The sequence below is a fragment of the Epinephelus moara genome, chromosome 12 (assembly GCF_006386435.1).
Source record: "Epinephelus moara isolate mb chromosome 12, YSFRI_EMoa_1.0, whole genome shotgun sequence".
Classification (NCBI taxonomy): Eukaryota; Metazoa; Chordata; class Actinopteri; order Perciformes; family Serranidae; genus Epinephelus; species Epinephelus moara.
In genome coordinates, this window is record NC_065517.1 from 12,878,907 (window position 1) to 12,906,770 (window position 27,864).

The window sequence follows — 27,864 nt, forward strand, 5'->3', positions numbered from 1 at the left end:
CAGTTGGTGATATTATCTCAATACTAGCAACACATTTCACACCACACACAGTAATTTCATACTTTGTTATGATTAAAAAATATTGATTATAGCAACTGTAAGTATGTTTTTAAGCAGCATTTTTCCACTATAGTACTCAGCTAATTAGATAATTAAGGATTCAAAGTTTTTCCACCAAAACAATCAAAAACAAAATGGCACCAATCACACTGTCCCCCACATGGCACCTGAGAGCATTCCCACAAAGAAACATCACAGTGTTTTGTAAAACTCAGCAAAAAAGGGAGGAAGAAACGAGAAGTAAAATGTGAGTCTGTGTGCGTTTTACAGGAGGGATAAATAAACCGAGCCCTGGCGGGTCTTTATTCCCGCAGCACAATGGGCAGAAACCGACTCAAAGAGGCTCAGATGTGAAGACATTCAACAAACCGCCGAGGACGCATCACAACCTTGGAGACACAAATTGCTGTATTATACCATGTGAATTCCTGCTGAGCTTTTCATGTGCAGGCTAAAGGGATCAGCTAATCAAAGGGTCCGAGGAGGAAGAAGAAGAAGAAGAAGAAGCGCTAACATGTTTAGCCGGTGGCTTTGTTAGCATTAAACTACAGTACAGTTTGAATTGGACTGACATGATGGAGAAAGGAGTTCCATTTCCCTCAACAAGCTCTTGTAATAAACTTGTTATTAATCAGATGATTCGTATCTTGCATATAAAAGTGCTGCAGCTCCTGGTGTGTGAACAGTAACACAAATCAACTCCTGACTCACAGACTAAATGAGATTATGTTATTTGAATGGGCTACTTAAGCGAGAGCTGCAGCGTTTTTGTGTGAAATTCATCCTAAGAAACTTTTTTCTGGGGTTTTTTTCAGTCAGATTTAATGCCTGTGTGTATGTGTGTGTGTGTGTGTGTGTGTGTGTGTGTGTGTGTGTGTGTGTGTAGACAGGATTATTGTCAATCTAACTAAGCAGAGGCCTCATGTGCTGCAAATCAATGATGTGCTGTATTATATGATTTGCACAGATATCATCATCATTCCTCATTCATCACCTTCCTCAGTCCTCACTAGAGTAATTATGATTGAATTATTATGAACTGTAATTTAAATATATATATATATATATATATATATATATGATATGCTTTGACAAATAAACTTTTGATGAATACATGTGTTTTATTTGGTGTCTTATGTGTCTAATACCATCATGCAGTTATAATGGGTAATAATAGTATTTTTAAAGAAAATGTTAGTTGATTAATGAATAAGTTTTGCAACATGAAAATAATCAGCAACAAATTTGATCATGAATTAGTGGTCATGCCGCTTATTCCAGCTGGTGCTTTTATTTGCCTCATGTCTTAAATTTCCATATAGGCCGTTAAAAATAATAAAAGGTAACTGTAATGTGATTTTTTTTTCCACTATTATTTACATTTTATGGACAATTAACCAAGACAGATAAATCAGCAATGAAAGTAATTGTTAGTTGCATTCAGTGTTGCAGTCAATACCACACTACATGGCACACATAAGATAAAATGTAGTCTCGCTCACCAGACCTTTCTAAAATGTGACCAAATTTTTACCTAAGTTAAAGTGCATAAGTATTAGTACCTAATAATACTTGGTACTAAGTACCACAAGTAAAAAATTCTCATTATGCAGAATGGCCAATTTTACAATCATATATCACATATTACTTGATTGATTCGTTACTGTGTTCATCACTTTTATGCTGCAGCTGGTAAAGGTGGAGCTCATTTAACTTTATATACTGCTAGGTAGTTTAATCAGTAATAACACATCACCATTTATTAGTTGATTTATATTTTGAATAAATAATCTTAATCTGCAAAATAACTAAAGTTATTAACTACTTGTGGTGGAGTAAGAGGAACTCTGAGATGTAGTGGAGTAGTATAAAGTGGCGTTAAATGGAAATACTAAAAGTACAAGTGCCTCCTATTTAAGCACAATGCTTAAGTAAATGTAGTTACAACTGATTTTAACTCCTCTGACTGAAGAGGACGCAGTTTGAGAAGTTGTATTGCTGCAGTTGTAATGTGTTTTTGTTGTTTTAACCTGTTTTAATGCCCTAAAGTGATGTCTACACACACACACACACACACACACACACACACACACACAATAATGAGGCTGAAAGCTGCTGTGACGCTTCATGCTGGTTATCATGGTGATGACCCACCAGGTGATGGCGCTCTCCCTCTTTAAGCCATCTGTATGTTGAAGAAAAATCAAGTCAGATATTCCTGAAATATCAGCTTACATACAAACAAATGACCCAACCTGCAGGATTTTATATGATTTCATGCTGTTTGAAGACAGAATACAGTTTGTTCTGTTCAGTTCTGACTCCTGAAATCCTAAAAACTGAAACTTTATTGTTGCATTTGTTTTGGTAAAATCAATTTACACCATTTAATGACAAGATCTTTATGGAAATTCATCTGCAGCAAGTCAAAGCCCAGGACCAGCATGTTATTTTACATGTATTCATGTTTCAAAATGTGTTTTCATGTCACATTCCTGAGCTGCACCACCTCTGTCTGAGAGAGGTTTCTCTCACATTCAGGATTTGCATCAGATTTTCCTTCATCTCCTCTGTTTCCCTCCACAAACACTGAAATGGTGGCTTCATCCTATTACCTGCAACTCCAGCGTAAATGTTTATGGAAATGGCCCGTTGGAGCAGGCCAAGTGTTTTCCATCAGCAGCTCTTTGCAGTAATAATACTGCAGTGTTGATGTCAGACCCGCCCTGCCTGAAGAGGGGAGGCTAATGGCCCTCCCCCCTCGCCCTCCCCCTTTGCATGAACCAGAGAGATGAGGAGGGAAAAAAAATCTAATTCACCTTAAATGTGGTGCTGCAGGGTTGGAAAGCGAGAGGGCATCTGTTCAGAGAGTCCCCATTAAAGGAACATTATGTAACATCAGTCTGTGGATGATGGAGATTCAACCACAATACAATTACAGGGAACGTGGACACGAGTCTGCAAGGCTCACACATTTCACACACTTGGTGACATTTACTGGTTTGTTGCATCATTTCAATTTAAATAAATGTGAACAAAGAGATGGGCTTTCGCTTTTATTTCCAATCTGATAATCTGATTACTACTCTCTCTACTCTGTGCTAAATTGCCATGGAGTTTTTTGTGAGTAGGTTTTCCTTCATTTTGTTTGCATTTATTTGTACTTCTTTTTTAAAATTATGTATATATCACTTTTAATTCTAACTTTGGGGTAAGGTGTACCCTGGGGATACTCAACTTTCTTTGCCTGGGGACCAACATGAGGCCAGGGGCCAGTTAAAAAAAAAAAGGTTTAGACAAAAAAAAATATTTATGATTAGCATTCATTATTATAATAAATGAATAGCCTGTTTTCAGGTCAGGTGTATGCAGGGGCCCCTGGACTCCATTGAGGGATCTAGGGGAACTTCCGCCTTGCAAATTTTTTTTGTGAAATTGTACTTTTTCATTTATTTATTTTTTGAAAAACAAGCTCTATTTTGATTATTTTTATGCACTCTGGCACTGTATTTTCATTCAACCACCAAAACAAACAGAGAAACAAAAAAAAGGTTACAATTTAAATTGCAAATCAATTTATTTTCATAGTGATCCAGATAGTGGTCTGTGGGCCACCTAGCACCCTATTCCAGGCCAGATTTGACCTCTTGGTTGTAATGATGATATGGCATGTTTTATTTACTGTAAGTAGTGTAAGTGTTAATAATGTTAGCACTTTTAATATGTTTGTAATATTGAGGTTTGGACTGTTGATTGGACAAAACAAACATTGTTTAGGTGTCACTTTGGGCTCTGGTAATTGGGATGCCATTTCTCACTATTTTTTTTCAAACCAAGCACTCAGTCAATTAATGGGGAAAGTGACCCAGCAAGATTAAACCATAATGAAAATAATCATTTGTTAATAGTTTAAAATGAGCTCCACCTCAACAAAATACAATAGTAAAAACCTGATTATACATTAAAGCATGAGTAGCCTGATAATAATCTAATGATATGGCAGTCACAGGAGATATTTTTCTTTACCTTCAGAACATTATCCTGATTATTCTGACATACTTGTATTAAGTTAGAACATAAAGGCATGTATTTTACTTGTGGGAAAGTATTTTTACAGTAAGTACTTTTACTAAAGTAGCCTAAAGGATCTGAATAATCCAACACTAGAAGACCTTAAAGGGGAACACCACCTAAAATCAGAATTCCAATATGCTATGTCCATGGCAGAGGAAAGTTCAATCAATATTATGGAACATGACCACCTCTCTCTCAAAGCCAGTGGATGAATATCCGCAGCTTTAAGTGGTGGGATAGAGTTGTCATGATGGAGTTCACTGATTCTGAGTGGAGAGAAAATTTCCACTAAAGACTTGAATAGGTCAGCATTTCGATGTCTTGCCCATAAAAGCTATCCACTGTATTTAACTCTTTGATAATAGAAACACAAAACTCCATTTTCTTCATCACTCCAGAAGTGAGACACTTTCGTTGCCCCCATTGCTGTTACCAGGTAATCAAGGTAACAGCTGCTCCTGCATCCTACTCGAATTTTTTGGATTCGGGAGAGAGTTGTTCATGTTTACTAATATATTTGGACTGTCTTTGACTATAGGAATAACATTTATTCATTTTTAAAATGGACGTAGTTCCCCTTTAAAAACTTTCAACTTCAGCCTGCTAGCAGTACAGCCAGATACCTGCAGTACCGTTTATGGTCATTGGGATCGCTGTGGGTCCACGTGGCTCTCCGGAATGCTCCGGAAAAAGCTCATATGAGCCGGAAACAGTACACAATGGCCATGGCTAACAGCATGTAGCAGAAGTGTTGGACTCATTTATAACAAGTCTCGTGTTTTAATTCAGCATTTTTAACTGTTACCCCACGAGTTCATATTTTTATAAGCTGACAGATAAGCCAATCTTTACCGGAGATGGGAGTCCCGGCGTTTTTCCGTTGGCTTAGCCGAAAATATGCATCAATCATTGTGCACTGTGTTGAGGAGAAGGTAAGTGGCTAATAGCATGCTAGCTAGCTACCGGGTGCGTTTACCTGTGTCGTTGACGTTAGCGGGAAGATTAACGTGTGTTATACATTTGAAATACATCTTATCCCCTGTTTTCAGTCGATAATTAGTGTTCTTGACTATCAACGCCGTGTCGTCGATGCATTATTGTGTCTCGGTTTCGGTTCGTCACCAACAAGACCGAAGATAGTGGAACTTTGTGTACTTCTTCGAGAGACTGTAAACAACGCGGTGCGGTAGTGACGTTATTGTGCTAAACTTCAGAGTAACGTACCAACGAAAAACAATTTTTAATATAACGTTATCGCCATATGAAACCACAATTAACTTTAATGTCTATGAATGACGTCAGTAGTGTAATGTAGCGTTAACTAAGTTCATATTTTCGGGTACTCTTAAGTCAGTTTATCGTTACCTCCACAGTACTTGAGTATTTCCATGTAATGTCGCTGTATACTTTTACTTAAATACACCACAGATGGAAATACCGTACTTTTTAATCCTCTACGTTTGTCTGACACCTTTAGGTACTGAACACATTAAAGTTTTCATCCCCTCCCCGTCCAGTGAAAACCCTGTATGTCCAGATGTGTTTATTTTGAATGTTTGTGATAATCTAAGGGATACAGTGTTCCTTTATGTGTTGAGAAAATTCTTCTGAAGCTAAATAAACACTTAAACCCTTTTGTATCAGCTAATATGATGCATTGCTGTAGAATAAACTACCCAGCAGGATTTAAAGCAGTTAAAATTACACAACCTTAAATGTCTACAGCAGTAAAATGCAACATATACATTTAATCAGCAGTCACATATTCACCCGAAAACATAATAGACCACAATAGGTGCTTTTACTTTTAGTATTCTAAGTACAAAGTACTTGAATAATTTTACTTGAGTACGGTTTCGAATGCATGACTTTTGCTTGTAATTTGTAATTGAGTAATTTCTGAGTGTGGTATTTGCACTTTTACTTTAGTAATGGGTCTGAATACTTAACTGAACGATGTTAAAACATCCATGTAGTTAGAAAAATGTTGACTGAAATACAGTCTGTAATGACCTGACATTCTTGTTCACAGAATATGGGAATGAAATGAAAGATTTGCTTTTGCAATATCATGCAATCGATATTCAGAAGGAATAGCACATTTCTTTCAGAAATTGCCATATGTATAATGAGAGTGCCAGTTGTTTAAGGCTCTGCTGAGCCATTTTCTAGCGAAACCCAGTGATGTCTTAAAGCAAAGTGATGATTCTGACAACTTTGTGTGTTTTGTCTTCGCAGGGGAAAGAATGTAATGGAGTTCGTATTCCTGTTGACACAACCAAGCCAAACCCCAATGAGGTGGAATTTGACAATTTGTACTTGGACATGAATGGGATCATTCACCCTTGTACACACCCAGAAGACAAGTAGGACCCCCTTCTGTGCAGTTTGGACATTTAATACTTTGTTGTTTGTATTACATTTTCTGTTTTCAGTTCATTTTAGTGATAGCTTATGTTTCTGAAGTCAAGGTTTAGTTTGATTATTTACTGTTCTTGCTGGTATGAAAAAAAAAACCTGACAAACTATCCTTGTGAGATTGACTTTATTTATTCATTTTTGTAAATTTGGCAGATCAATAAAAGCCAAACAGTTTGAATACAATTTGACCTTGAAAGGTCATGATGATGTACTCATGTGTTACATTCATGTTAGCTTCTCTAATGTGGCTATTTGCTGCTTTTCTCTCCTTTTAATCAGGGATGGAAATAAATGTTTTTGTCTATCTGCCACAGCAACTGGTGTTTCCAAAATCTACCAGCCACTCAATAGATTACCATTTTTTATTGGCTGGTGAGGGAGCAAATCTTGCAGCCACTTGCATATTTTATCAGCATTTGGCTGGTGATAATTTCAAACCATGCCTTTATGTCATTGTGAATTCAGTGTTTGGGGTTTGACACTGTTTGCTGTTTGGTCTTTGGAAATTGTGCCAGATATTTTTCACTATTTTCTGACACTAAGTAAACTGAAAATCACCTTACAAAAAGTACTTTATTTCAAAGAAAAAAGAAAAAAAGTAGTTGCAGCCCTAGTTTGCGCTGAGAGTGATGTGGGGACTCACACAAATCGGGTATTTTGTTCCTATGATCGAAGCTGGGTATTTGATTGTAGCAACAAAAGGTTGTAAAAAAAAAAAAAAAAAAAATGCATTTTTGACTGTAGAATTGCCTCTCGTTTTTAAACGTTTGAAGTTAGACAAACAAAAGTATGTTTTCTTATACTCATCAAGGGAATTTTAAAAAGCCAACACACCCTCTGCATACTTCATACTCTGACCTCTGCTGTCCACAGACCAGCTCCCAAAAATGAAGATGAGATGATGGTCGCCATATTTGAGTACATTGACCGCCTGTTCAACATTGTGCGGCCCAGGAGAGTTCTCTACATGGCCATCGATGGAGTGGTAAGTAACTTTCAATGATGGAAACCTGCAGCCAGAGTAAAGTCTCGATGAGAGCTCATATCCATAGCAAAACCACAACCTAGCTAATTGAAACATCTGCCCAAGAATCAAATATTTATTACATTATCTGTCACATCAATTATTTTATCAAAATCAAACTTGGCTGGTCAGGTAGTACTTTGGTGGAATTTGGTTTGCTGTTCATCCCCTTCCCTAAGGATTCATCTATCCAAAATAATCTTGAGGTAACTGGGTTAATATAGACAGGAAATATGCTTTGATGACTTACCTGAAATCAGCTGCTTTACAGTTGAAATAACATCCTGTTTAACTTACCAGGCTCCACGGGCCAAGATGAACCAGCAGCGCTCTCGACGTTTTCGTGCCTCCAAAGAGGGAGTGGAGTTGGTGGAGGAGAAGCAGCGCATCAGGGAAGAGATCATCTCAAGAGGTGTGTGACCTCTTTTAAATCCTTACAGATACAGAGAATGTATGTCGTCTTAAACCTCAGATAGTACAGAGCATCACATGACAGAGTTTCTCTTATCATTGTACATGCCTGGTGGGCTGCTAGGCCAATGGGAACCCCCTGTCATGCCAAAAAATATTTTTTTCTTTTAATGCCAAAAATAACGCTGCCAAATATTCACTTTAATGTTTCCCCTGCATTCATTCTGCAGCGGTGCACCATTGTGAATCCACGAACAAGGCAATTGTCTGTCATAACAGTGGGATAGTCGAATGTCTGTTATCTACCCTGCTGACATCAGTTGAGTAGGCAAGGGGAAAATAACGCTGTCGGTGGGCTATTGGTTACGGGTTCAGTTGTGAACATTGAGCTTAAGTGCTGATGCATTTGGTATCATTCTGTTTTTAGCTGGGCTCCACCAAACAATAAAGATACATTTTGCCGCTGCAAAAAATAGCTAAAGTGAGATAAACAGACTGGAAACTATCGTGTTAGACAGAACAGATGTTCTTCTTTAGGGACATAATTTACAGTTGGAAAAAGGTAATAAAGCACAATAAATTTGATCGCAATACTCAGCATATTGCAACATATTTAAAATTGCAATATTGTATCATGACCTAAGTACGAAGATATTGTATCATAGATCTTCTGGTGATTCCCTCCCCTAGTAAAAGAAGAGTAAGCACTGTGCTGGACTCTGTTTAAAAATAGCCTTTTAAATGCTACATCGCATGTCAGCAACTGGTCACATGGTAACGTAGGAAGCAGTTTGGCCTTGTGTGCTCTGATTAATTTGCCATGCAGTTCACACACAAGTCATAATTTATTTTAATGAAAAGTCAGCTCCTGGCATTTGCTCCTGGTGTTCCTTACCACTGTTGAAAGATGGAAATCATGGGAGTAACAAGAGAATCAGCTTTAAAAGTGGCATATTTCCTTTTTAAATAAGTGCTGTGTAGTGAATCTAAGGTGATGTGAGGAGTGGTTCATGGACCTGCCAGGCCAAAGCAGTCAACCTAAGGGAAACGCTGCATGACATTTTCCCCCTTCCAGGATTATATTTTCTCTTCCTCCAGGAAAAAGAATACTGATTGTTAATGGCAAATGAGTGGAAGAAGCTGATGTTTGGTCATTTTGGTTTTCTTTGAGAGCAGATCCAGACTTAAAATCACACCTGGTGTGCTGCTTTTTCATTTTGGACATTCTGTTTTAAAAAAGAAGTATCATTACTGAGTCCTTTTTAAATCTCTTTGTGCAGTGATATTACATGGTGCACATTTTTGTTTTTTATGTATCTAAAGTATTGTTTACTCTTGTCTGAGGAAGTAAACATTCGCTTTACCCAAACCAGCAACTTTAGAGATACATCAGCTTTAACAGCTAAAATTTAAAGTCCTAAATCAGTCTCAAGAGATGATGATGATGATTGATTGATTTAGAGTTGAAGTAATTTTCTCCAATTGATAATCGCACATACGCAGAGTTAACCCTTTATGCTCCATGAAATCTTACTTGGCATTTCCTCCACAGGAGGTTATCTTCCACCTGAGGAAATTAAAGAGAGGTTTGACAGCAACTGCATCACTCCAGTAAGTAACAGTCTTTCATACTTTTAACTCAGTAGCTGAGTGTCTTTTACTGCTATGCTTAAAATGTTTATTGCAGATTTTTAGTTTGTTGGCTTTATTTATTTATTTGTGTTTCTTATAATGTTAACTTGGCACACTTGTAAAACACGGCGCACATTCCTCTGTTTTTTTTGTTTTTTTGTTTCACGTGTATATTGAGTTAAGCAGCAGAATAACTGGATTTGACTTCATTTATCTCCAGGGAACAGAGTTTATGGACAACCTGGCACGGTGTCTTCGATACTACGTTGCAGACAGAATTAGCAATGATCCAGGATGGAAGAACATCACGGTGCGTGTAACTTTGGTGCTCAAGCTTCAATCACAGCCAGAAATTACTTCATGTTTTGTCAGTTTTAGAGACAAAACAGTTGATAGTTTCATTAAGAAATAACAGTATTTAAATAAATTGTGCTTTTTTTATTTTATGTTTTAGTTTTTGGCATTTGGTAGTTAACATTTTGTATGTTGACATGGAAAGTGTTGACAGTCGCTAAACTTAAGTTACGTGTTTTAATCCAGGTCTTCCTGTCTGATGCCAGTGTTCCTGGTGAAGGTGAACACAAGATTATGGACTTCATCAGGAGACAGAGAGGTACAGCTGAGAGACTTTATTAATACACACAAGTCTCCTGTGATACAAGAGATTACAATAAAGCCCAGACAGAAAAACAACACAAGTTATTAAACAACACCATCGCATTCATAAATTAAAACAAAAAAACATAAGGCAAAACATTTAAAAAGACCACAAGACACAGCAAATACAGAAGGCATCGAACACATACAAAACATGCAAAGTAAGTCACAAGTCAGTATCACACATTATTCGCAGCAGGCAGAATTCAGTCAGCCTGGACTGACTGACTGAGCACAGAAAGATAAAGGTGGGGTTGGTGACACTTTTTGTTCTGTAGGTCAAATATATGGCTGAATGTTCTGCATACACACGCACGCACGCACTGTCAGACAGTTTGTCGACTTACAATTGTGATTCACTTTGACAGCTCAACCCAACCACGACCCCAACACACACCACTGTCTGTGTGGTGCTGATGGTAAGACTTTAAATTTCAGTCTGAAATGTAAAAGAAATAACTAACAAGTTAAATAATTGATACATGGTATCAGGTTTTATTATTTGTGATTACTCGGAAAACTCTCATCGTGAAATGTCACTTTTTTCTTTCTTTGTGGTGCCTGATGATCAGCTGACCTGATCATGCTGGGCCTCGCTACCCACGAGCCAAACTTCACCATCATCAGAGAGGAGTTTAAACCCAACAAACCTCGCCCATGCGCACTCTGCGGACAGATGGGCCATGAAATTAAAGACTGTCAGGGGACGGCCAGAGAGAAACAGGGAGAGGTGAGCTCAGCTTGGACTTCTGGAGTTTAAGTTTTTTGTCAAAATGTAGAATATATAGAAAATGTGTTACATGGTCCGTGAATTTTGGAATCACTGTGGCAGGAAGTGTTTTGACTTATGTGACGATATTTTTTCATATTTGCAGATATGTTAATGTTTTAAATGATAACAACTTCCTATCTGTATATCCAGAAATGTGCCACAAAACAAGACTTGATCTCTCTGTTTTCTTCTTCTCTGTCAGCATGATGAGTTTGCAGACACGATGCCAGTGTCTGAACAGGAGTTCATATTTATCAGACTCTGTGTGCTGCGGGAGGTATGATATTTAAATTCTTTGGTGGAAGAAATCATGTCATTGCTTTCTTCTGGCATTAGGTCATAGGTGTCCAGTAAGATACTAAAAAATGTCGCTGATCATTAGTCTATAAGGACATTTTTTGTATTTCCCACAGGTGGCACAGGATTTGGTTGTCTGTGTTAACATCATGCACAGTGTATTGTACGCATGTTGCTCATTGTATTTGTAGACATTTAGGGCAAAGAGATGTGTCAAACCTTCATTCAACAGTGTTAAAATTGTACCAAAAATGGTGCAAGATTTTAATTGTTTATTATTTGCTGCACCTCCATTTGTTGTTTGTTTTTATCACATGACCAGTCAGGGATTGAGACCATAGAAAACTAATTGATAATAGCCAGACTAATTTGGTTCAGAGTAGAAACCACATTACATCCCATTAGACGGATTTCTTAGACATTTTTGGAGCTTAAATGAAAATTCAAATACTAAACTTTGAATACCAGGAGATAATCAGCTATCATAAATAACTCTGGAGTGTTTATACTTTTAAAAGTATAAATAACTCTGGAGTGTTTATACTTTTAATTTAAAAGTATAAATAACTCTGGAGTGTTTATACTTTTAAAAGTGCTGCATGTTAATATTTCCAGGTAATAATGTATTCTCCGTGTTTTCATTCCATTATATTAGACAGCTGTACAATTTTTGCTATGTATTCTAATACACAAATACACAAATCCATCAGTTATAAAAGCAATTTTGCAATTTTGAAGAGTTGTATCGAATTTTTCTGATTTATTTATGGCTTTGTTTGAACTAGAATGTGTCAACTTTGGCCTTAAGAAATAAAAGCACCTACCAAATGACTTCCTGTTTCCCTGACTGTTTTCAGTACCTGGCCAGAGAGCTGACCATGGCCAGCCTGCCATTTCCCTTTGACTTTGAGAGGAGCGTCGACGACTGGGTCTTCATGTGCTTCTTTGTCGGAAATGACTTCCTGCCACATTTGCCGTCCTTAGAGATCAGGTGATCTACAGGACATTTTTTTATGTTGAAGGATTTTAGAAAAAGTGGTAACAGTTGTATCTGTAGGTCTTTTAAAAACTCAGAAACAGCTCTCAGTCGTTTAAATCCCTTGAAAAGTACTGAGGTATATTAAGTGTATTTATGCAGTCACAGGATTTTTTACGCTGCCTGCCGACTTAATGATTACAGTTTCTTGAGACGTGTGCTTTCTTTAAGCTGCACAAAAACAGGGTTAATTGTCGGGCAGTTGTATTGTGTTGCTTTAGATGGTGCAGGTGTTTTCTTTACCGTCTGTACGACAGCCTCATTACTCACTTTCACAGTGATTGTAATCCTGCCATCACTTCACTTTGACCTCCAACACTGATGAGACTGAAAACTGGTTGAGAAGCTCAGACTTTTATTCTTCTGTTCCAATACTTTCTTTAATCTTTCTTTAGTCCGATAAATAGAGCTCCAAATGTTTGTTGGTTACCTGCCAGAGTGGCTGAAAGGGCAGCCAAACATCATGCTGTTAGAGATAAATCAGTGTTCGGTGTCGGTTCAATGTCCCATCCTGACTCTCTTTTAAATTTACACTGAATGACTCCTCTGTAATTACTCACCAGTGTTGTTTTTGTGTCTTACAGAGAGGGGGCCATAGATCGACTGGTCAACATCTACAAAGACGTTGTGCACAAAACTGGGGTGAGTCATCACACGTTTGTATCGTTCAGAGTTTCCAGTTGTGGATTATTTCTTCTTCAAAGCAGCCCTAGCACTGCGACAATAAATGGGCTTGTGTTTGTCTGTAGGGTTACCTGACACAGAACGGCTACGTCAACCTGGAGCGAGTAGAGCTGATCATGCAGGCGGTGGGCGTGGCTGAGGACAACATCTTCAAGAAACGCAAAGAGGACGATGTAAGATTTCTGCAACTTGATATAGCAATCAAGTAAATATTGAGGTTTAAATGATCCCATCAGTAACCACAGTACTAAATACCTCTGTCCTATTCTTAATTCCTCTCTGTGATTGATGTCTTTGCATTTTCCTCCTTTTAGGAAGGCTTCAAGAGAAGAATGAAAGAGAAACGAAAGAGGATGAAGGTGAGTTAAGCAGGTGGATGGTGATGATGATAGTGTTTGGTATGTTTATTCTTTTTGTTTTTATGCCGGCTGGCACATCTTGCCCGATAAAACTGTACAGACGAAATCTGAGGATTGCATTGACAGGATCTGATTATTCAGTCATCAAGGAATAGTTTTAGAGTTGTTACCGATCTCAGAGATGTGTCACACTCACCACATATGATCATCAGCAATAGGTGATTATCTTTCAGTACTGATGTAGGCATGAGTCCAACCCTTCCACCCCTGCCGCAGTGTTAAGTTTCTCATCCATTTTAACATATATCTGATACATGATATAGATGCTGCAGAGTATACAGACTGTAATCGCTCATATACTGAATTCTTCACAGGGATGACACTTTTGTTTCCCCCTCTGTGTTACCGCAGGCGGAGCAGCGGGGCCCTGCCTACCTTACCACGGGCCAGTTTGCCCCTCAGGCCCTGGGGAGAAGAGACCGACCCGAGGCTGTCCAGAATGCCCGGCATCAGGCCTACGACATGAGGATGCAGCACAACAAGGTACAAAAGGTTATTTGTTTGAGACATTTTGTTACAGAACATGATGATGAATTGTTATTGCAGGAGTGAGGTCATGATGATGAAGTGTTTTTTTGTTTGTTTGTTTTCCTTCCAGGATGCTGCGCAGTCCCTGAAGGCCTCAATGAGGAATGGTGGCAATGTAAGTTGTTGGTGAAATTGAAAGTGGACACATTCACATGAAAACATAAATGGTGTTGGTTCGGTTTGATTCTCTTTACTGAATGAGGCTTATACTCCCTGTTGTGTAAATGGTGCAAGGGTGCGTGAGCCAAAAATAACATCACGTATTTTGCATTAAGCAAGACGGCTCCTCAAGTTGTCTCCTATTAGATTAATGATTGTGATCAGCCTGACATGGGCCTGGACAGCTGGGAATCTGTCTGAATAGGAGGGGGACCATCTGTCAGAGAAAATAAAACATGAGCTGGCAGATTCATCTGGCTTTCAGGCTACATTAAGTTTATACATCCTCTTAATGGTGGAGCCTTAAAAAAGTTTATTGGAAGAGAAGAACATTATCCATCAAGTAGAGTTAGTGGTTTATTAAGTCTAACCTGTCTTCTTCATCCTTGTCTTCACCATATTTTAATGCGGAATTTTACTTGTTTTGATATTCTTTCCTTCACAATATACCTATCAGCCATTGTCATCATCACTTTGACTTCACACTCTCCTGTGCTTCTTTACTCTGGAGTGTTCATTTGTCTACATGTGATGAGGTTGGACAGGGATCCACTTTGGACCCTGAGGTGCAAATTTGCTGGTCCCTGGGGAATGCAGTGTAACTTTGCTGCATAAATAAGACTATTAATGATGTCTTCCTCACCCAGCAGTAATCTTAAAGTCTTTGATCAACACAGAAAGTCAAAAGTCTGAAACTCATCTTTCCTTACGCGAACTATGAAAACTTAATCCTTGAATTACGTCTGTAGTCTGGTTAAAACTCTATCGACTATCCGTCGTTGTATTGTGGCTGTTTGCACTGAGCAGCAGTCTGTTTGAACGTGGACGCTGTCTTGTGCCTCAGTTCATGGTCATGTGTCTATTTAACATGTCTCTCAAGCTGTTAAGTTTACTGCCTGTGTGCAGCTTTAAATGTATCGACCAACAATAGGCAGCCATACATTAGCACATGAATGAAAAGAGCACAAAGGCTTCAGAGAAAAAGGAAGGCTACGTAGCTAGGGTAGTGGTTATTTTTTTCCTTTCCATCAGTTTCCTTCAAACAAACACGGACAGACCGACAGACAGCATGCTGCAACAAACGTCACTGTCAAATACAGAACATAACCCTGAAACCTCATTTTAAGTGATGCTGTACTGAACAGAACATACCATGATACTTTTTACTTTATTTTATAGATTTAAATTTTGACATCATCATCGACTATGTCTTTACAGCATGTAATGCAATGTATTTGTTAGATTTTGTGTTGAAGAGGACAATTATATTTCCGCAAAATAGAAAACCTTAAGGGTTGTAATGACTAGTTGATAAATGAATATGATAGTTAACAACTATTTTGACAATCGATTAATTGTTTGAGTCACTTTTCCCAAATTCTAAATTCTTGGTTGTGTGGATTTACTGCTTTTCTTTGTCTTATGTGATAATAAAGTGAATATATTTGGGATATCCATAACAAGACACTTTATCATTATCTTGGACTACTTAATCAATGAATTGAGAAAACTATCTGCAAATTAATCCATATTGAAAATTATTGTCAGTTAAAGCTGATAATTGATACGTTTTTTGTTTTTTTTTGTATATTTTAGTTACCTGTGTCTGATCAGACAGAGTTTTCTCTCTGAAAAATAATCTGTAAAACATTTATTTGACTGTTTTAGTAAGAGATAAATGTAAAGAAAATGCCAGCCAATTTGAAGAATCGCAACAAAATCAACAAACAAAATCACAGCTGTATTATTTTATCCTGAAACAAAAGAAACGTACATTGATTAAAAAAAACGACATATAATCCATTAAATACGATGGAAAACCTGACAAAAAAAAAGCTTGATTTGTGGGCTCCAATCTGTGATCCCTCAGCTTCTCCTAAACAAACTGCAGCTTAATCTTTCCTCTTGTTAAGTTTACAGTCTTATTTCCATCATTTTGGTGCTGGTAAACATCTTCTTCATATTTTATTCACAAGTATAAAGTGCATTTCAAGGTGTTCATGAAGCATTATTCATTTCTCAATGTTATGTTCAATATGTACTTTGAAAAGTAAATGTTACAAATGTTTTTTTTCGTCGAGTGACTTTGAAGATGTTAGACCTCACACACTCAAGGCCTCTCGTGGCTTTTTTTCTGTTCAAACACTTCAACACTGCTTCTGAGAGAGAAGCACGTCACGTGCAGTTAACATTTACAGCAACAACTCGTAGTGTATCTACTCAAAATGCAGATTTCCTGTCTTTGTCTTACATCCAACGTACTAGAAGAAAACAAAAAGTATATTATGAGATGACGTTTGTAATTGTGTTTTGTTGGGATTGTTGTTGCACTGATAAAAATTGATGTGTCAGAGTTTTAATATTCTGCTTTGGTTTCTGATCTGTATATTCTCTGTTTTGTTCAGTCTGCAGGGCCCAGCGGCAGCGCAGACAACAGAGGGGTGAAGAGGAAAGCTGAAGACAGTGACAGCGAGCCGGAGCCTGAGGACAATGTCAGGTAAGCCTGCACAAGCTGGGTGGCTGGGGTCACAGTGGAGCGTGGGGTCAGGATGGCGTTGTGGACACATCTTGTGTTGAGATTTACCGTGAACACAAGCTGCCGCCTGTTGAAGTAACCGTTGGAACTAATAAGTTGTTCTGCTTCTGTGTGACTGTTACAAGAAGGACTTATTTATCACCTCAAAAGTGTCTCAGTTGTTGTCATGCGTCAAATGTTTTCAGAAATGGGACAGTACCGTCTAGCTGTAAAATGAGAGAGTTGGTCCGGCCGGTGGACGGTGCTTGGTGCTGCAGGTCACAAACATTCTCATTTTACAGCTAAACAATACACTAAAATATGTTTCTGAAACCGTTTGAGATGAGCAACAGGCAATGCAGCAATAGAATCTTGATTTATATGTGATCAGAACTGCTTAGTTTGACAGTTTGACTGCATTTTGCGATCAGTTAATGGCATGATTGACAGCTGCATTAGAGACTCCTCAGCTCTGATGCAGTAAGGCCATTAGAAATGCTACAAAGCGATAGTGTAGGGAGAGGAATATGATTTTGTTTTATGCAGCAGAACCATAGACTGTGAAAGCAAAAAGGAAGTAGCTACTGTGACATCACTGATTGTTTTGTGGACTCCAGTTTTGAAGCCCTGAGTTCAGCAATTAGACCATCGCTTTCTTTGGATTTTTAAAGCCAAAAGTGACCATATTTGGACGAGAGGGTGGGGCTTATTCATAGACTGGACAGACACCTCCCAGACAGCCTGACACGCAAAGCTGCCCCGACCTTAAATATGCATAACTTTAAGCCATAATAAAATGTTAAAAGGTGAGTTCACCCACCCAAGTGTTGTCACCAATGGGGAAAAATGGCTATGGCGACCGAAACGTTTTTTTGCACCAGGCTGTAAATTTCTGCTGTAAAGTTTGCCGTTTTAACATTGGACTCTATAAGGACTGACTGTTTCGGAGCCAGCCTCAAGTGGCCATAAGTGGAACTGCGGTTTCTGATACATGACATTGGCTTCATTTTTCAGCCCTGGACGTTGCTGCTTGAGCAACACCAGAGATATCATCTTCTTTTTACTCCACACTTCTTTCTTTCTTTCTTTTCTTTTTTTAATTTACTTTTTATTGACATTCAGCGACAAATGTAGTATGTGCATCTACTTCAATTATAATATACTTTATTATTTATTATTAGTCACAGAATATCAGCCTGAATGTCCTTTTGTTTTTTTCTTGCATAAAAAGAACACACACAAATAAAGAAAAGCATTACAAGAACATTAACACATAGGGAGTGAGATGTGGTTATTGCTACATACACACAGTGTATTATCTAAGGTTAGCAGAGTCAGAGTCCGGGCTGCGTGGTATTATATAGTCCATCCATTTCTTCCAACGTGAAACAAATAGGTCCCTCTTGTAATTCACATCCACAGTCACTCTCCATCCTGCAAATGTCCACATTCTTCTTTCTTGACTTTTCAAACTTGTAATCTTCAGATCCAACAGATGTTGATTCAAGTGGCATCACTTGAGGACAGTTGCACACAGTACCTGTACCTGCTGTAAAACATTTTCTTTGCTGACCATCATGTACTATCTCTGAGCATAAACCAATCAAATTCAAGCAACAAAGTTCCTTTATCAAAAAGGCTGCTGATTAGCGGTGTAACTATTCATCGATCTGGCTTGATATCTACAGATTAAGTTAGCAACTATTTAATATTAATGTAAAATGAAAACATTGGTTCAGATATTGTCATCTTACAGATATGCCTTTATTTTGAAATTTCCACGGTATGTTTGTGTCACCATTTACATTCAAACTCACCTTCTTCCTAAACATTCAAACAGCACTAGCAGCCTGGCACCAAGCAGATAATGGCAAGTGCCCAAGAAAAAGACAATGAGGATGTTTCTGTTATCATCTCATATTGATCGCTTGCCCAAATCGAATCGAAATCGTAGTGTATCAGACATTGCAAATGTTGTATCGTTCAAAGGATCGATATATTGTTTCGTGATAAAACTTTTGATTTACACTTCCAATTGGCTGCCTGCTCTACACACAGTGGTAACATGCTAGCTCCTCCACGTGGTGACTTATTACAGCTTTTTAAAACCTCTACAAACAAAAACTGTTTGAAATTAATCACCAGCCTCACTATCTTAGCCAAAAGTAAACTCTTTGGACACTTACATACTTTCTGGTCAATAAAATCCCTTTAAAATAAATCTTTACAGACCAGCTTCAATCATAACAAGTCATTAACAAACACAGCCAGAGAGATGCACTCATTAATGCCACAGTGCTGCAGCAGAAGCTGTTTAACTCTCTCTCTGTCTCTCTCCACACACACACACACACACACAGAGCCCTCTGCTGAACAGCTCCCACTTCCCTCTGCACGTGATTAATATGGAAAACAGGAATATTCGAGTAAATTCCTCTGTGACGCACTCGTCAAAGCTGCTAAATCCATCGGGCTAAATTGGTATTCATGGAGGCTTTCCTCTCAGGAGTTGCCGCTCCCCGCGGGCTGCTCCGAGGATCCACCACACAGATGCTGGACGGCCTTGATTATGTGTGCAGAACAGCATCGCCACCCTGAATCTACCAAGAAGTCAAAGCCATTAAACTATTCCAGCGGCAGGGAGGAAGTTAATTCAGTTTTTTCCTTTCAGCGTATCGATAAACAGAGCAGCACTTAAACAAGCAAATGTATCGTTTAGGTACATTTACTCTACAAACATGTGATTGTCTCATCCAATAGTCACTTACACTCATATTCAACAGTGGAATACATTTAGACTGCAAGGTTACACACAACCGAAGTAATGGAAGAAATAATCTTAAAGCCACAGCATCCAGGCAGCTGATTCCCAAGAGAGTTGATCAATACATACAATTCATCAATACATTAGCAATAGGACTGGGCAATATATCCATATTCTATCGATAGCATGATATGAGACTTGATATTATCTTAGATTTTGATGATTGTATTATTGTTAGTGTTGTCTTTCCTGGTTTTAAAGGCTGTGTTACAGTAGATTGATGCAATCTTATGAATTTACCAGATAGTTGTAGCTGTTCTATTATTTGCCTAACGCTGTTGAATATTACAATAACGATATTAGTTACAATAAATCGATAAATAAACCGATAATAAAGTGTACTCAGTTCTGCCTCTCTGCTACTTATGCTGCTTAAATACAACAAACGATTGATTAAAAAAAGGAAATTAATCCATCATTGTTTTACTGAACAGACACAAAACCATATAACTGAACACAAAAGGCACCAATAAAAAAAAGAAGAATGATAGCTACATTTTAAAGAGCCTTTTTCTACTGTTCTTTTCTCACAGCTAACTCAAAAATATCCCTGAGTACAATATAGGTCAAGATTCAAGATTAACTTTATTGTCCCACAGAGCAGGAAATTTGTCTTGGGCCCTACACCCATACTGCAGCCATAGAAAAATAACCTACAACATAGTACATAGACAAATCAACATTATACCCAACATAGCAGTAGGCAACACAAAAAGATAATAATTTAATATAATTTGCTAAAAATGCAAATCGGCAAATCGTTATAATCCAGTGCCAGATCTGGCTTTATCTGCCATTGTTAAAAAGCTTTATAGACAGAGGTATGAATGAATATAGCAGTCTTCCTGGATGTGTTTAGTGTACAAGTTGACATCACGAAAAAGAAACAATATATTGTGCATCCTTGATGCAGAGGTATAACGTGTGTCTGAGGATGATCATTGTACATTTTGGCATCAGTGTAGGTGGCAACAATAGAATAGCATCTTATTGTTGGTATTGTTGCTTGGCTTCTCCAGATCTGTGTTCACCTGGTTGTGATAATCCCCTCTGGATCCTAGAACTGTGCGCATTAAACTGTTCTGACACTATACAAATTATTCCAGATTTTAACCTTTAATTGGTTGCTGCCAAATTGTAGCATAGGACCAAATTTTTCCCCGGATTGGCTGTTGTTTGGCGCTAAGTTGTAGGGGTCATGACCAGTGGTGGAAATGTGGAATTTACTCAAGTACTGTACTTGTGTAAAACATTTGAGGAAATTGAGCATTTCCACTTCATATTATACTTTATACTCCTACTCTCAATTTTGGAGTCAAATATTGAACTTTTTCTCCTCAACATCAATTTGACATCTTAGGTTACTGTGCATATTTAGATTATTAATACAAATAATAAATCAACTAATGAATGACGATTTATTACAGGTTAAAGGGATTTTTCACCCACAAAATGACCATTTGTATGTCAGCTAGTCATGCAGTGTTACCTTGAACTCCTTAATAAAACTTTGTTCTTCTTGCATGCCTCCATGAAAAATGGTAAACACTTTGATTTATGATGGCTCAGGGACCACGTTGACCAAGAGCAAAAGTATATCAAAACATCCATTTGTAAACTCCCACGCACCTTTTGCAGTACATTCCAATCATTTATCCAGTCATATGCTCAGTACTTTCAAACACATGCATTTCACTAAACCTCAGTACTGGAGTCTGGCTTTGAAGAGAGCATAGGTAAGGTTCACTTTCAGTAAGGTTTATTGAAAATGCATATGTTTGGAAAGGACTGAGCATATGACTATATGAATGAGGCTCAGATTATACTGCTCGAGTTGTGTGACAGATGGTAAACGAATGCTTTGATATAGATTTGCTGTTGTTAAACATGATCCCCAGTTAATCAGTAAGTCAATATGTTCACTGTTTTCCATAGAGGCATGTGAGGAAAACAAAATTTTATTCACAAAGTCAAGTTAACAAGGAATGACCAACTGATTTACAAATGGTCATTTTGTGGGAGAAGTATTTCTTTAAGCGACCAAGCAGTAAATAAAGTACTTGAAATTAGCTCCACCTTTACACCTGTACAACATGTAAGTGATAAACACGTTAATATAATCCTTTAATCTCGTATTATATTGATCTAATATGTGCCATTCTGCATGGTGAATACTGACAACTTTATTTGTACTAATAAGTATTACTACTTTTACTTAAGTAAAAGATCTAATAACTTCTTCCACCACTGGCTGTGACGTCCGATAAAACAATCAACAATCTAGCTATCCTCTGTGACTGTTGTCACAAAACTGTTGTAAACTTCAGTCAGCTTGTTTTTAATATTAGTATTTAACATGTTCATGCTCATACAAATTCTGATCTATTAATTCAGTTGCACTTGATGTCTTCATTCATCACAAGTATAATATGTACTCTGTATGTCCATGTGTCCTTCAGGTTGTGGGAGGAGGGCTGGAAGCAAAGGTACTACAAGACCAAGTTTGACGTTGATGTGACAGATGAGGATTTCAGGAAGAAGGTGGTTCAGTCGTACGTGGAGGGTCTCTGCTGGGTTTTGCGCTACTACTACCAGGTAACACTGAAATCACTCAGTATGTTTTGTATTCTCACACTAAAATAGTGTCATAATCTGAACTTTCTGCTGAGAAACTACATATTTCTTTGCCAAATGTGGCCTGAAAGTCCTTTTAGAGTGCTTAAATGTTTGCTACTACTGAATATCTGAGTTACATACTTTTAAATGGCTTCCTTTGAACTATTCTGGCAATTCTGGCAAACCCTCACCTTTTTATCTTGCTTTATAAGACCAAAATGTCCACCTCTACACAAGAAAGTTGAGCTGTAATTCTCCTTACTTAATAAGTATCACATGTTTGACGTAGTTTTCCAATCCTGTTTCTGAATTACACAATCAAATTTTTAGAGACCCCAAATAATTCTTTTTAAATGGTTCCTAATGAACTTTTCTTTCACGGAACAAGTATTCTCTCCTAACACTACTACACACTCTGACTTTCCTTAGCATTAGTGGGTCTAGATATCCACACAACTTTTTTCTGCTGACCCTTGCAGTTCTCATCATGTGGGGAAAAAGGCTGTGAAATATGTTTCATCACATTTTTCATGTAAAGACAATGTTCACACACTTGGCGCTAGCTCTAATAATAATTAAACCATCAGTATGTTTGTTACTTCGAACAGTTTTGTGTTGTGGAGTGAACTGGACATTTTAATGTTCAGGGCACACAAAGGGAAAATCCAAGGTGGAAGACATAGAGACAACTTGAACAAAGAGGACAGTGATAACTGGAAGATAAAAAAACCTCACCTGCCACATACAAGACCCATACCCTATAACCACAGTGTCCTGATTCCATTACGATGCAGAACCTTTTTTGCATGTGATACCACTCTCTGTGTGCCTCTCTCCATGTGTACTGCTCAGTGTGTCTTCTGTTAACTATCTAATAAAGATGAAATGCCACAGATATTCTTATAAAGCAACATAGATGGAGATAGAGTGAAAACAACCAACTCCAAAGATGGCATCAAAATCATTAATACACTAAAATGTTAAAAGTGTTGCGTTTAATAGAAATATTCTGTTTGCACCAATGCTACTTTGCAGATTTCTCTTCATTTTCCAACTACACGAAAACGTTGCATTTTCAACCGTGTGCTGTTTGGCTACATTCAGAATTCCACCCCAACATGGGTTTTGGTATGTCTGAAACCATAGTGTAAAATCAATAGTATGTAAACTGCATACTATTTATAGTGAAATATTATAGAATGGAAACACTGGACGGTATAATATCTATCACTGTGCACCACTGTGCAATATGGGAGACGACAGCGCATATAATGGACAGTGACCAAGACAGCTTTGTATCATCAGTAAGCGGAAGTGTAAGCATAAGATTACGCTTTGCTAGATGTATTACATTTTAAAATTCTTTTTAAATTGCCCATAGTGCAGAGGTTGGCATGGGTTACTATGGTAACGCTTCTCCAACTGACAAGTCGACTCTCAGGAAGTGAAGTGTTAAGTACTTCCAAAAAGATGTATAATAGAGTTTATTTACACACAAGTATGTTGAATGATAGAACACATATTTGGTGTTTATAGCATAATATGGGATTTCAGATGCAGTGTATGTATTAGCATGGTAGGAGAGAACCTAGAATATGAGAGGTTTACATATGCAAGGAGTGGAATTAAAGAGAAGGAAAGAAAAGCAAAAAAGTATGAATCTAAATTGTATACAATATCAGGTGTATTCTAGAGCGGCTAAATGTTCTGCAACTGCAGAAAAAGCCTTGAATCCCCAAATTACCTCAGTATAAACAACAAATAATGAGAAGTAAACAAATTTGATTAATGTTCAGTTACTTTGATGAGAAACTCCCCCACTATATAAATCTGTAGTCAGAGATCCAGAAACATGCTGCAAAGGTTTTAGTCTCATTCTTTATCCCCAAGTTTTATTTTTAAAGTAAATTGAGTTTTAATTTGATCGTTTGAGATCATTCATACTTTCTCTCTAAAGCAAAGACAACCAATGGGCATCCAGCGTTTTCAACAGCGCGACAGGTTTTTTTGTTGAAAGTCAAGACCTGCTTACTGTGGAGTGTCTTAACAAATAAACCTCCACACAGCAGATATCAGTATCTCCACTTTGTTGTTTGCAGTGTGATTATACACTAAATCATTTTATTGTTGTAAAATATTGATCTTTATCTCAAAATGAAATTATCAGCTGTGGGCCCTCTCCAGAGGAGCTGGGGCATCTCAGGGCTGAGCCAGGGGGATTTGTCCGGGGCTGATTGTGAGCTGTCTATATGCACGCTCTGTGTTGACTCCACATGTTCGCCAATCCAAAGCCCCTCTCAGGGGGCCGCTCTGGATGAATTTATTAGCGGGCCCTTGGCGGACAGGGACGTGTCTGCTCTCTGCTGCCACACATTCACGGTTCTGTCCGCCGTCGGCGCAGTGTTATGGTCACGCACACCTCGCCAAATGATCAGGAAAGGCAGAGCTGGGTTTACCCAAAAGATTTTAAAGATTTGTTCTGTGTCTCAGTTTTTAGGTGTGAAAGAAGGCGGCGTTCTCTGTTTGGGGTGGCTCACCCATAAATCTGTTTTTTGTATTTTATTTTTCTTTAAATAATCAAACAGACTAAAAACAGCAAGACAAGACCCCCTTTGTCATGAATTAATTTATTTACAACAAATTAGAATAGTTTCTTAACTAATAGGACGGGGCACATTGATACATTTTTCAGATTTATCACAATTTTCAGTGAAATGATGCAGTATTGATTCTTACAATCTCAGTGTTAGCCTTTGTGTCTCTGCCTTTTCTCTGTGGATATGAATTATGTGTTGGCTGTTTGATCCACAACTTTCAAGTTTGATCCACCGTAATGAAAACTAATGTCATCTTAACACAATAGCCCTGACATAATATCTACCTTCATGGGGTTATAGAGTTCGTTTTTTCTCTTTTTTGTTTTAGAGAAGTGTTAATTTAACTTTATGGTCATTTTGGAGGCTGTTGACTCTGCCCTTGAATTACATTGTTTACTGAGAGGTGATTCTAATTTTTAGTCTAACCTGGCCAAAATATTAGGAACACCTCAGTAGAATTTCTGCATAATTTGTAGCTAGATGTACCTAATAAACTGGCAACTGTGAGTGTAGAATTTGCACTTTAGGATTATTTCATATTCAAAAGAAAACAGTGTTGCTGACTTGTGGAGTTTAAATACAGTTTAGTTACACACTCTGAAAAGCACTTTATTATTGGATATTGATATTCATCTGATTTACTTGGATCTTGAGATTTTAAACTGTTTTAGTCGGAACAAATTAAATCAGGACGTCCTCGATCAAAATTTAAATTAATTTGGAGATCAGTGCCAAGTCTACCTTAATCAACAACCTAGATTATTGCTTTATATTATATATATTTTTGTTTGTTCATTTTCACGTTATTTTGAATTTGCTGTATTTATGATATTTGGTTTGTAAAGGAAACTTAACTATCCTTTAGTGGTCCTGATCTTTGACAGAACTTCCCAGTTCCCAAAATGTCAACCTGTGTGTGACGCTGAATGGAAGGTGCAGATTTTTCCGTTCTACATAATTGAACTCAATAAGAATATTTTTTTTACGATTTGACAAAATACAATCAGTAAAATCATAGATACATAAAATAATGCGACTGATATTCAGTGTAATGAGTTTTGCTGCATTGTTCTTCATGACATCAGACAAAACACTGTGAAACTTAACTTTCAACAAATCATTTCATTAGTTTTTATTCATAATCAGTCAGTCTACGCACACTGTAGTTGATTTCTTTTTAACTACAATGTGATTTTAAGCATTAATTGTGACTAGTGCTGAAACAATTAGTTAAATTTTCAGTGGATTGAAACTTTTTTCTTGATAAATATCTTAAACAATCAAACATTTGCTGTTTGTAATTTCTCACTTGATGATTTGATGTTTTTTTCTGTGTTTTTACATTGTCCTAATTAACAGAAAAAATGCAGTATCTTTTGAATTTTGGACATTTTGTTGGCCATCACTCAATCAAGAAAATAATTAACAGCTTTATTGATAATAAAAGTATTGGGTTAGTTGCAGCCCCTAAAGTGGCAGCACAAGTGTTTTGAATATGATTCAGTTATTCACAGAGATAACAGTGAGTCATTGCTTAACCTTTAGTTCTACTAGTTCATTTATATGGTATATATTCCTTATGTCGTGAACCTTATACTGTGAAACAGTATTTTTTTTTCTTTATTGTTTATCGTGGTCTTTGACCCCGCCAGCCAAGGTCACAAATGAATTTCTCCTCAACACAAAACATTTCGTCACATTAACATAAATGATCTCTGCGATTATTTGAGCGCTGAGATTGGAGCCTCCTCCAGCTTTTATTATGGTAAAGTCCCATATTATCATTTGAATGACCATCTTTAATAATAGAGTGGTGAGATTGGCTGAGATGTGAGTATTGGTGGATTTATCAGAGGGCCTTGTTTTCTCAGAGGTGGATTGTGGGAAGTGAAGGTCGTTCTTTGGTGCGAGGCGATAAGTGGTCCAAATGCCGGATCTGCAGGGTTAGATTTCTATCGCTCTTCTTCCTCTTCTTCGCTCCCACATAAACATTTCAAAAAGACAGGGCTGAGGAGGAGGGGGGGGGGGGGGGGGATTTTTGAGGTACAAGGGTCTTTCAGCAGGTGTGGGAGAATATTTTGGGCCCAGATGCTAAAGCGTTCATGGTACAACTGAACAACATTGGAAAATAATCTAATTGCGATTTTTTTTAAATTGGAATAACAATTCAGTATGCACTTTATAAAAGTTCCTTATTTGCTGTATTAGTCTGTACACAACTAATATATGATTATATAGTATGACCAACACAGCGCTGGATACAGTCAACATGTAAACTGGCCTGAATATTATGATGAAGTTAGATTTATTGTTATGAATGACATCTTTATTCACCTATAAAACTAAAAACACTTAAGTCACAGTAAAATATTATCGCTTGTAACTTCAGGCCTTGTGCACCCAATGTGATCATCATGACTTAAATATCATCTGAAAAGAGAACAACAACAATAAATTTGAATCTTACTGATCTCTAGTCAGTTACAGTGACAAATTGTACAGTCTAAAGAGCACACTGACAGTTGCAGTTCCTGCAAAGCACATGGACTCTGCTCCAGTCACCAACACCCGTCCGCTCTCGGCACATGATGTAACTCTCTCTCTCTCTCTCTCTCTCTCCCTTTTGACCACACACTCACTACAGCTCACAATGTAACCCGGCCTTGGTCATTGTCACTCAGTAGTACTGCAAGTGGCATTTTTACAAGTCATTTCTTCATTCACAGCATGTGTGCATGTAAAGGCCATGGGGACAGGTGTTTCTGACCTGTTATATATTTTGTATTTTTTTATTGCAGCTTTTGCACTTCGAAAATTGTGTTCCATTAGATCAAGATGTTGGTTTGAATGCTGCCAATTGTTCAGCCCCAGCTCACAGTACAGTCGATCTGCTCCAAAGACTGGATCGTGTTTTTTGCGCCACTGTAGTTGGAAGCAACAACAATGAGCCCTCACACGCCATCAGCATTAGAGTTTGAAAGGCAGTTTCACACATAGTTTAAAACGTACTGGAGTGTCTGATCAGGATTCAAGCTTGTGAAGGCTTTTAAATGTCAGCGTAGTCACGTTGGTCTGATCAGATTGGATTTTAAGCTTTGTGCTGCAGTGGATCTTTTGTTGGAAAAAGGGCAAGGAAAA

At 37.7% G+C, this 27,864-nt stretch overlaps 1 protein-coding gene across 1 annotated transcript in view; it reads left to right on the forward strand.

Annotated features, from left to right (window-relative positions):
* The first annotated feature begins 4,836 nt into the window (after positions 1-4,836).
* The window catches only part of xrn2 (5'-3' exoribonuclease 2), a 50,814-nt gene continuing 27,786 nt past the window's right edge, over positions 4,837-27,864 (forward strand). Inside the window, exons 1-18 of the mRNA XM_050058052.1 lie at positions 4,837-5,066; positions 6,373-6,500; positions 7,429-7,540; positions 7,880-7,991; positions 9,543-9,601; positions 9,843-9,932; positions 10,163-10,235; positions 10,648-10,698; positions 10,852-11,009; positions 11,254-11,328; positions 12,206-12,339; positions 12,969-13,026; positions 13,134-13,241; positions 13,383-13,427; positions 13,839-13,970; positions 14,086-14,130; positions 16,580-16,671; positions 21,973-22,108. Coding sequence (XP_049914009.1) covers positions 4,992-5,066; positions 6,373-6,500; positions 7,429-7,540; positions 7,880-7,991; positions 9,543-9,601; positions 9,843-9,932; positions 10,163-10,235; positions 10,648-10,698; positions 10,852-11,009; positions 11,254-11,328; positions 12,206-12,339; positions 12,969-13,026; positions 13,134-13,241; positions 13,383-13,427; positions 13,839-13,970; positions 14,086-14,130; positions 16,580-16,671; positions 21,973-22,108 — 1,683 coding nt within the window. The 5' untranslated portion in view covers positions 4,837-4,991. The remainder of the gene's footprint in view (positions 5,067-6,372; positions 6,501-7,428; positions 7,541-7,879; positions 7,992-9,542; positions 9,602-9,842; positions 9,933-10,162; positions 10,236-10,647; positions 10,699-10,851; positions 11,010-11,253; positions 11,329-12,205; positions 12,340-12,968; positions 13,027-13,133; positions 13,242-13,382; positions 13,428-13,838; positions 13,971-14,085; positions 14,131-16,579; positions 16,672-21,972; positions 22,109-27,864) is intronic.